The following is an 11,113-nucleotide window of genomic DNA, read 5'->3' on the forward strand; positions in this document are numbered from 1 at the left end:
ATCAGGCAACCGCTGCTCTACCACCCTATGAAAAGTGATCCACTGCAGATCACTTTTCACAGGGCGGTGGAGCCTGCCACCCATCTAAATAAGATCTATGGGTGTTCGGGTGAAGGAACCTCCCCATACAGGTCCCATATTCAATTTAGTTCCACTTTATCCTGCAGTTATACTTATCACAGCCAAAAGCTTAACAAAAATGTGTACTGAAAGATGGAGCAAAAGTAAAAAGACAAAAAATCTTGAATATAAAAATTGTTAAGAATGTCACAAACGATATGTAGACTTTCAGATAACACAATGTAGTCTAGACACCACGGACTAGCAGTTGTTTTATAATCCTGTTTTATTAGAAGTAAATAATATGGTTACGATCCAATAAAAGTAGATTGTTTACTAGCACAGATTAAAGAAGATGTCTCAGCAGAATTTTCAAATCGTTGTGAAATCCCCCAGGGAATAAAGTGCATAAAGCATGTGGTCCCATTCTGATCCATGGCCACACTGTACAATAAAAGCAGTATAGGCATCAGCCCCTCTGCTTTCTATGCTCTGAGCACACAGATTGTGCCTCTAACAAGTATAACATGCAGCCATGATTCTCAATATCTGCCTGCTACTATAGACAACCCTGTGCAAGTCTTTGAAAAAGTTTGCTGTTAAGGTGACACAGGAATTTGTACTAAACAGGACATACATTGGAGCCTCATGCAGACACGCTCTGCCTATACTTGCTGTGGTGAAGGACGATGCGGTCACAGCCTCTGGTTCTCGGTGTACCCCGTCAGTCAGACCTCATTAGATATTAGTCTCCTGATGAGCAGCATCGTCGAACAGCAGTGGAGGGAGGGGGCAAGTTGTCGATCACACTAGCTCAGCAAACACAGCGCAGATCAAAATAGGACCAAGTGCATGTAGCATGGGGAGATTCAACAATGATCTTGATTTGCTTCAAGAGCAGATAGACAAGTGGTAACATACACAGTACAAAATGCTACAGGACAAAAGCAGTGGATGCTGGGTTACTAAATATTTCCAGCTCTGCTTTATACAATATACATGTACACATTTACCACACATTTACCACACTCTAAGATCTGCCAAATTATGGTCAGAAACAAGATTAACGTACCCTTGGTTCCAGAAAGAAGCCCTTAAAATATCGATACTGTACTGGAGTTCCTTTTAGGAGTGTAACATTTGTTCTCCAGACCATACTATAAGAAAAGAACACAAAAAAACATGCATCACTGTACAATATCGTTTTAAATTCAAACCAAGCTTTCTAGACAAAGATGAGTGGCATCATGAATGTATTTATTTTACCCATTTAGATGCACATAAATGCACTGTCATTTATGCAGCAATTTATAAAAGGATCATGAACCATACACATTTGTTTCTGTGCAATTTAATGTCATCGTTATAAACAGCAGGCCTATTTTTTTGTGAAAGCCAGTTAACCAGTTAAGGATGTGTGTGGGCTGTGGAAGAAAACCAGAGCACCAGGAGGAAACCATACAAGCAAAGGGAAAACGTATGCACTGTATGCAGAGGTCATAGAGGAATCTGATAACACTAAAATGCAAGGGAAGAGCTCAAAAAAGTTCTATAAATGGAGAATAGAAAAAAACTTTAATTTGTTTCAAAATAATGCGTAAATCCCCAAGACTGAAAAATCCTAAACTTAAATTGAGTTACCATTCCTGGCCTATGCCAGGTACAAGCCCAGGTGCAGGTGACAGTGCAGAGTGGTCATCCTCACCTTTCTTCTTTACCTAGTGAGTAGGTGATCTAGAAACAAGCATTTGCATGTCTGGTGTTCTGTCCTGAAACTTCCATTTTCAAAAACAAGTCAGCAAATGGAGAACCAATATTCTAGAATCAATAAATATTAAAAGCATAAACCCTTTTGGTTTGGGTCATGCTGTAACAATGTATGCTTCAGGTTCTTTTTTTTAATTTAGACTTGCTTGCCCCTTTAATAAAGTAAAATCAGGTTGCTACAGAACATTCAGGCGTAGAGAAAACGTCTCCATTGCTGATGCCCTTCCCCAGTAATCATAAGTGATAAAAAAGCAGTTTTCTATTCCACCTTCTATTTGAGGACCCATTCACACCATATTGTGGCGTTAATCGCACACTATCGCACCTACCAAGCGTTGCTATGTGCATTGCCATTAATTTGAATGGCACCCCAACGCACCTCCCGGACATAAGCTGCAAGTGTACCGCAACAAGCAGTACCGCAATACTGTATTTTCACCACATCCATCATGTGTTTTGCGCTGCAATGCCCAGCGGCTGGGAGGGGTGCTATTCAGATGAATGGCAACTCACCTAACACGGGGTAACGCACACTAGGTGCGCCGTATGTTAATACCAGAGTATGGTGGGATTAATGCAATGCTATGGTGTGAATGGAACTTTAATATACAAATTCATAGCTGCCCAGGGTTCAGCTTTTGTACGGCAAAACATTTTTTTTGGGTAGAGCGGGGAAGGATTAAAACCCGTCAGGCTTTTTTGATTTGGGTGACCACCGGCGGAGACTTCCATACCCTTCCGGTTGTGGAGAAACAAAAAAGAAAAATACAAGGAAAGAGAAAATCTCTCCAAAAATGAAGGGAATTGCCCTCTTAAACAGCTGTCACCTGAAGAGGTGTGCCTATTAAAAGATTTACCCTCAGCTCTTATTCTGCTGACATATCTAAAATGTTGGCTATTCTATAACCTTCCGTCACCTGTCAATAGTCTCCAGCACAAACAGTGAATCACTGTAGATATCAACTGCACACCGTACAGCATTATGACAGATTACAAATAGGGTGGTGCTTGTAGCAGATGATGCTGTGAAAAACCTCAGGTACTTGAAGATTAGTCACCAGCACTTATCTTCTAATACTCCAGCAAAAATAGGGGAGTGACTCTCCCCAGCAGGTACACAGACAGCTTTATAACAACCCAAAAAGTTCCACAGATTGGCCCAGGTGGAGATTACTCCATCCACACACAGTTTAGCGTAGATGGAGGAATCTGTTGCACCTTTTCCATCTGACCACAGAAAATCTGCAGATAATTGTAAGGTGTACGGCCAGCTCAACAGAGGGCCTAGCCTTTCTACACAAGCTTTGCTTTTAAATGCATTTTATGATAAATACGTAACCAACCCTACACAAGGAAAACCCATGTGTTCCATGCAAACTAAGACAGTAAAAATGATTGCAATCCCACTGGCAAGCACGATGATATTACACACATCATCCTGACTAAAAAGAGAGTGTTGTAGTCCATGTGCAAGCTTTCTTTTTTAGATCTTAACTGAACTATCAGGCAATAAAAGCAGCAGTAACACATATAACCTCTTCTTTACTTACCAATCATTGGGGTCGGGCTGCAGAATAACTGCATTTTGTGGCTTCCAGGCACCTAGTACTTCACTGCTCCCACATAGTGCAATTACATCTCCTGCAAAATACAATTTTATCTATTAAACACATATCGGGGATAGACCATATTTTATCCTGATTTATACATGGAAGAATAACGTGCTACAAATGAAGCAATGACAACTAAAAGATTGAATTTCTCCATGAATGCTGTTTTTCCTATAGGCTTGTAGCTTTATAAGAGCTTGGTAAAATGTGCATTCTACCAAAATAAACATATATGCAAAGCAGAATCTGTGTAAACTCAGAAAAAAATAAAACTTATTTCAACCCCAAAAACAAGAAAGTTTATATATTGCAACTGTACAGGACGGCGGGGCTGGGTCCTGGAAGGACGCTATATTTCCCCTCAGTTTGGGCTGTGGTCCCTTTAAGGGAGAAAACTGGGTTAACTCACCTGCTGGAGGAAGTGTGTGTTTAAAGGACAGGACATGGTAGATAACAGGTGAGGAGTATAGAGGAGCCTGGAATTGTGTATTGCGGTGAAAGTGCATGTCAGTATCCTTTGTGCAACCCTGTTGACTGGGAAAGTTACCCAGGAAGTCTGGGACTGTTTAACTGCGATTGCGACTTTGAAACCTCCAAGTCGGTGAGACTGTTATTCTTTGTTATGCTGAAGAATCGCTGTTTGAAGTGATATTAAAGCCAAAGTTTTTTTAATTTCTCCTTTAAAGGAGACCCTCCTTTGCTGGAGGATGTTGCGTTTTTTCTTTAAAAGTACTTCTTTCCTCGTTTTCTAGTGTGTCCCCCCCATGCTCTTCCCCCCGCCCCCTGCACAGGTGCCACCATCGGAGGCACCCGTGCCCGCAGCGGCTGTGTGCGTCTATAGACACAGACAGCCCTGTGGCAGGCCACGCCCCTTCCCTCTTTGATTGATGGCAGAAGGAGCCTATGGTTCGGGTTACGGAGGATCGCTTCGGGACCGGCGGCAGGGACGAGCGCAGCTGACAGGCAAGTGTGGGGGGGACTGGAGTAGAAAAAAAAGGTGCTGGGCTGCTTTTACCCTAATGCAGAGAATGCATCAAGGTAACAAACGCCCAGACCATAATACTACTTTAAGTTTTCCAGCTAGTCGATGAAGATGAACCGTTGTTATTTTTGCTGCTGTGAAGCTTTTTAAATGAATAAACTTTACTTTATTTGAAAAGCCTGTGTCCTGCGATCCTGCTGCTATTTCCCTAACATTACACAGCTTACAAGTCCCTTGATGTAGTGCCGGCATTAGTTTATTTTCACTCGGTAATCCTGCGAATAACACTTGCTGTGCCTGGATGGCTAGGTTCACTCCTCCATTGTATCTATGGTTGGAGCCATGGCTGCCACCCAAGCTGGACTTCAAACATGTCTGCCATACTTCATCTCCATTACAAGAGGAATGATGGGTTTAGTAGTTTACAGATAAGTGTGCTTTCAGTTTAGCGCACGGGAAGTGACAACATTGGCTTTCTGGCAAGACCAACAAGTATTTACTGTACTTTGCTGGAAAGAAGGAAACTAATACAGCCACTGCATCCAAGCAGCAATATATTAAATTTTTGTTCTTTGGTTTAGTAGGTTTCAATTACAAACCTCTTTGCTACAGCTAAATAATTGTGTGGCAGCACCCAGGGTTATATTGCTCATTAAAGAGCTTGGTGAGGTTATTTGAGGCCCTGCTGTGTGACATGCAGAAGGGAAGGGCACCAGATAACAAACCACTGACTGATCTACTTCCTTAGACTGCAGCTTGCATAATGCTTGTGTCATTGAATGTGTTTATCTCATCAGTTCCAGCAGCTGCAGAAGAACTTGTATTTCTAGGAGGAAATGCATTCCTTATGGACACCGGAAGACTTGGTAAGAAAAAAGCAACATAAAAGATGGCATTAGTGTGTGTGGAGCAATCTTGCTTTTCCATCTTCTGGAGAGAACATGAGGATAGATTCAAGGTGTGCACAGATGCAAGGTGACCACAGATGCCTGGTCCAGACCATTATGTCAGAAGGAGAAAACAACGGCCACAAGTACCCTGTGACTATTGCAGACTTCATCTATCATTTGTCTGGAAAGCACAGATCAGCCAAACTGGACTTTTCCAGTTATTCACACATGTCCCCGAGATAAGGGCAATGTTAGGCCTGGTTCACACCTGGGTGTTTTTGAGCAGTAGAAAAAGCACTTAAAAAAAAAAACACCCAACACAAGAAATCCCATGATTTTCAATGACCCCTGTTTACACCTCAGCACCAAAACGCCAGAAACAAAATGCCAAACACAGAAAAAAGTACATGAGCTTCTTTTGGCACTTTGCAGCGTATTTTTCCCCCCATAGCTTCAATGGAAACTTGCGACAGAACCATGTTGCGCGTTTGTATGTGCGTTCGCCAATTGAGCGCAATGTTTCTTAAGCGCAAGTCAAAATGCATGTCTTCGTGTGCGCAAAAAAAAAAAAAAAAAAAAGCTAGCCAGCCCCGAGCGTACAAACGTGCAAAAACGACGCCTTGGTGTGAACAAGGCCTTAAAGTTGCCTATTCAGTGACTAAACAAGCAAACGCAATGGAAAATGACTGTGCATGTGTACATCAAAGAAATTAGAGCAAGATGTGAATATACCGGAAGTACCTCCGCAGGAAGAACAGAATACGTTCCCAGGGCAGCAGGTTGGATACCAAGAGTACTGAAGGACAATGAAAAGTCTGGCACTTCTACAGTACTGAAAACTCCCAAAAATCTGACAAGCTATCCAACACCTATATGGCATATACTTTATAGGTATAATGGGGTCTACTAAGGCCCATTCAGAATAAATTCAGAGCTCTATAAGCCTCCCCGGACAGCACCGTCTCAAATTGGGTCAAGTGCGACTCAGAGGATTTGGATTTCTGGCCATTCGTTCTCAATTAGTGGGCCGTGACCCAAAATTGGGTTGCGACCGCTGTTCAGTGGGTCACCGCGTGCCTTCCACTTTTCTAGGCGACAGGCTCCTCTGCCTCCCTGTAGTGCAGCACTGCCAGTTCTCGCGCCAAGCAGGTATTTAAAATATGCTGCCCAGCGCCGTCAGCTTGAGGTGGGCACTATGGCCGCGAGGGAGCTTCATCTATGCATGCATTGCTTAAAGCTCCCTCGCCTCTCCTGTAGAGAAGCCTGGGCCGAAATGACGTCACATTCTGGCTCCGACACCTCTACAGGGCATGCATGGAGCTCCGTCACAGCACAGGGGCTGGACCCCAGCCTGAGGATCCACTCAAATTCTTGTAAAGTAAGGAGATTGGGTGGACCTTAAAATAAAAAAAAATAAAAAATTGTAATTGTAAAAGATTTGTATGTGTGAGAATGTCTGAGCGTGTGAGATTGTGGTTGTGTGGGTCTGTCAGTATTTTTTGAAGGCCCGTTCACACTAGTACAGTATGTTAATCGTACAGTTCTGTGTGATTATACCACTGTACCACGCAATCGCACCAACTACGAGTTTTGGTTCTGGTATGGGAGGTGCATTCATTTGAATGGTGGCACCCCAAACGTACCTTCCGCCCACAGTTCAATCGCCCGCACTGGAATGCACGGTACCGCAATGCTGTACGACTTGGATTGCCACTTAATGACCAAGGACAAATGTGGGTCCTGAGGTTACACAAGTTGAGAATCACTGTTCTAGACAGCCTACACCAGCCTAGTGGGCTCTTCTGTATAATTCACTAACTGTATGCAACTCCCAGCAGCCACTCCACCACTCGGGCAGGGATGCGATTACATGGGCAATACCATAGATGCTTCAGACATAGACGATGTGTCTTCAGTTCAGAGACTCTCCACCACAGCAACAAATCTTGTTGGCCAATGTAGAGCTTAGACATTGGATTTACAAAATGCTCAGGTGTGAATGGGGCCTGACACTTGCGTGGAGTCACTTTTGGAGCAAGTCAGTGAATGCAGCCAAGTAATACTTTGAACATGTAGATACGTAGCCACAGGGAGCCTGGACTTACAAATAATGAATCTGTGCAGACTCAAAAGCAGATTCATCATATCAACATTTTTTTCCAGGCTATTACACTAACACCCTGCTGCTGAAATACAGGTGTGTATTATATCCTTCTAGTGGCTAGATGTCTTAAACTATTCATTCAGGACCTTCGATGAGCAACCGATGCACAAAAAAACATAATCCATCGAGATTGTTGCCTTTAAAGTGAATGCATCATGCAAAGCTACAACATAAAACGAAGCCAGCCTGTAAAAGAAGATGAATACTTACCCTTCAGGAAGCCCAGGTCTTAAAACTCGGCTATGATGGATGTGTCTACAGGGGCTGGCAGAATGAACCACAACATGCTGCAAGAGGGGAAATGTCAGATACTGGCAGAGCCAGAGATCAGAAATATAGCAGAGTATTAAGCTGTGGGGGTGACCCAAGTATAAACCTTCTTCTTCTTCTTCTTCTTCTTCTACAGGCTGGCTTTACTTTATGTTTGAGCTCTTCATTACAGGTCCCTTTAGCCAATCTGAGCAGACTAAATGGCACTAAATGGAAAGACAAGAACAGATATTTTGTGGTGGGATGGATTAGATGCTGTGACAACCAAGTCAAAAGAGTGCAATGCAATGAAGTAAACACTTCAACTTCTCATGGGTTTTGAATTGACTCAATTTATGTTGTACGGATGTCCCGATTCTTAAGGCTGATACCAGTCCTTTTACATTTTTAAACAAGTTCGGCTGCCTTAGGTCCCACACTTGCCAGGGACCTCAGGCAGAAGTCTTTGACAATGCAGGTCCAGCCATATATTGCCTCTACCTACTTCATGGCGCACCCAGCACCAGCTCGGCTCCCACCTGCCGAGTTCTGGAGAGATCCGCATGCAGCCCAGGTGAGACTCAAACGCAGTCCTGGTGAGCATCAGATTGATCATCATCGGAGATCATTCAGAATGTATGGTTTTGACGTGCTTCAATTGGGTTTTTCCATTCTCATAGGACTTGTATAACAATGCAAAACCTGCCTGAAGCTAGCAAAGGCCCATCAACAGGTCCAAACAGGATGAGTAAATGCTTGGACATAATTCCAGGGAACATCTGCCACCTTGAAATATACTTTTGCCTCTTTCAGTTTGAAGGAAACATGTACAAACATGTTTGTAAAGGCTCATTGCTTGGCTGTTATGTTTCAGTACTATGGGGTCTTAATAGCTGCATACTTATTCCAGTTCAGGAAGCCCAAAGAATTGAAGTCGGACACAGCCACGGAACTAGCATGTTCAGAAGGTCAGCATTGGTATCCTTCATATTTATCTCCGTACAGGTTTTCCCTAAAATGACGAATACAGTTCTTTATATATGATAAAGGCCATAATGTTCAAACTCCTGTACAAATATTCTAAAAACAGTATACACCGATAGATTTTTTTCATTTAGCTTTTGGGCGGATTGTAAACAGCATGGATCTCCCACTGTGGCTATTGTATTCTGTTAGTCTGTCCTATTGGCTGTCAAGATACAGGAACAGCGGCAGCAGCTGACTGGATTGTTCGGGCTGACAATTTCAATCGGCTCCATCTATTTTCCGCTCAAAGGATGTTGGGAGGGAGTCGGCAGACAGGAACACCTACCAAGCGAATTTTGTCCAGTTCATCAATAATTGGCCGAAATTCAGTCCAGCTTTATGTTCATGCATTACATTTTTTATACTTGGGTGTATCTAACCCCAATAACAAAAATGTAACACATTACAGGTGACGTTCCATCTATAATGGCAGTATTAGTGTTTTACCTTATGATCCTGCCAGTAACACTCAGCCACTGTAATGCATCAAGGGAGAAGCGTTGTCACCATAGGGTAGGAAGTGTTTTAGGACTACAAAACGCCTCCTTGTCTCCACATCTTAAAACACTTACATGTGTCTCCGCCGCTTGCTCCCGGCTGTAGAAATCAGCTTCCCCGAACTGTCATGCAGGTGGATGAGTGTGGGCGCATGCGCAGTAGAGATCGCCAGCGGGAGAAGAGATTTAATGTAATTCAATGCACGCAGCCGAGAGCACGCTGGACAGGCACGGTGGTACAGGAAGAAATAGCAGTCTGCGCTGGATCAGAAACCGGCACCTGACTGGCACCAGCGCTGGAGGGACTGCTGAAAACAAGTGGAAGGAAGAGGCTGATCGGATCAAGAGGCATCACTTAAGGCAAGTCCTTACAGCAGCATGGGGGTGGAATTGTGACTGTCACTTTAAAAACAACTTTGGTTGGTTAACCATGTACCCCATTTACCACATTGCTAGTCAAAAGGGCCAAATATACTATAAGCAGAAAGACCCCCATCAGAAGCAGAGAACAGAACACACCCTGAAGTAATTACTTGCAATGCCAGCTAATAAGACATTTGGAAGGCTCGATCAGAAGCAGAGAACAGAACACACCCTGAAGTAATTACTTGCTTACTTGCAATGCCAGCTAATAAGACATTTGGAAGACTCACAGCTCTAAAGACATAACGCACACATGACTGAGATTCAGTGTCGCAGAACTGCAAACATACACAGAATCTGCGTTTTAACCTTTGTACAGGGTTACATATTGTGTAAGACGTAAAGACTAGATTGCAGTTTCCACTTCTAGTTATGCCAACACCGAATTCCCAACACTGCAGATCAAAGGTAAAATTAGCCTAAAAGAAAAAAAAACTAGAAGTAATATTATGTAGAAGGTACAATAATCATAAAACTCAAAGAAAGTCACATTATTACCAACAGCCACTTATAACAAAGAAGCTACTTAGAACAGTGAAACTTGTCACTGTGACAGAAGTGCAGGGATATCATTCTAACAGAGCCTCAAATAGCAGTAAAAACCTAAAGGGGACTCTAACGCTCTATTTAAAAAAAAAAGGGGGAGTTTAGGCTGGACATTCACTTTAAAAGTAATATTAACATTTTCAACAACAAACCTAGAACAAATAAATATACATTGTCCAGCAAAGCATTTCTTTACATTTCTGTCCAAGCACTTAAGACCCCATTCACACCGAGCTTACATTTTTCAGCGCGATTTTAAGCTGAGCGACATTGAGCTATAGTGCACATATGTAGCGCTACTTTTGGCATGGACTTCGTAGCTGCTACATTAGACTGTATCCAATCAACAGCGGTCTTGATATGACATAAGTCCTCTCTTATTTCCTGCTCAGGGCCGGCCTTAGGCCTTTAGGCGCCCTGTGCGAGAAAGCTTTACAGCGCCCCTCAGTGACCACACCCCTCCGTGGCCACACCCCCAGTAACCACACCCATTTATCACCCATATTTTTGGTAAAATATAAAAAGACGGGGTCACGTCGGGTAAATAGACACCAAACATGTCATGCTTTAAAATTGCGCGCACCCGCAAAAATCGCAAAAAATTACCATGCCCAAAATTGACCATAGGTGACGCTTTAAAAGCTTTTACCGCTCATCAGTTTAGTGTTATCAGTGATTGATGGCCCTACAATTATTGCTCTCATTCCGACGTTCGCAGCGATATGCAACATGTGCGGCGTAATGGGCGAAATCGTCATTTTCACACGTATGCGCACCCGACGCCTGTTTGCATGCGTGTATGTATGGGGGGGACTTTAAAAAAAAAAAATTTAATTCTTTTTTATTTGTAACTTTACATTTTTGGGGGGGAAACTTTATTGCTATCACATAGGGGGGTT

The 11,113-nt window shown here is 43.0% G+C and overlaps 1 protein-coding gene across 1 annotated transcript in view; it reads right to left on the reverse strand.

Moving 5' to 3' along the window:
* The window catches only part of GPCPD1 (glycerophosphocholine phosphodiesterase 1), a 51,853-nt gene that overhangs the window by 35,077 nt on the left and 5,663 nt on the right, over nt 1–11,113 (reverse strand). The window contains exons 2-3 of the mRNA XM_018566725.1: nt 3,378–3,468; nt 1,133–1,217 (exon numbers count right to left, since the gene is read on the reverse strand). Coding sequence (XP_018422227.1) covers nt 1,133–1,217; nt 3,378–3,468 — 176 coding nt within the window. The remainder of the gene's footprint in view (nt 1–1,132; nt 1,218–3,377; nt 3,469–11,113) is intronic.

This window comes from Nanorana parkeri, unplaced genomic scaffold (assembly GCF_000935625.1).
Source record: "Nanorana parkeri isolate BGI_ZX_2015 unplaced genomic scaffold, ASM93562v1 scaffold28, whole genome shotgun sequence".
NCBI classification, from domain to species: domain Eukaryota; kingdom Metazoa; phylum Chordata; class Amphibia; order Anura; family Dicroglossidae; genus Nanorana; species Nanorana parkeri.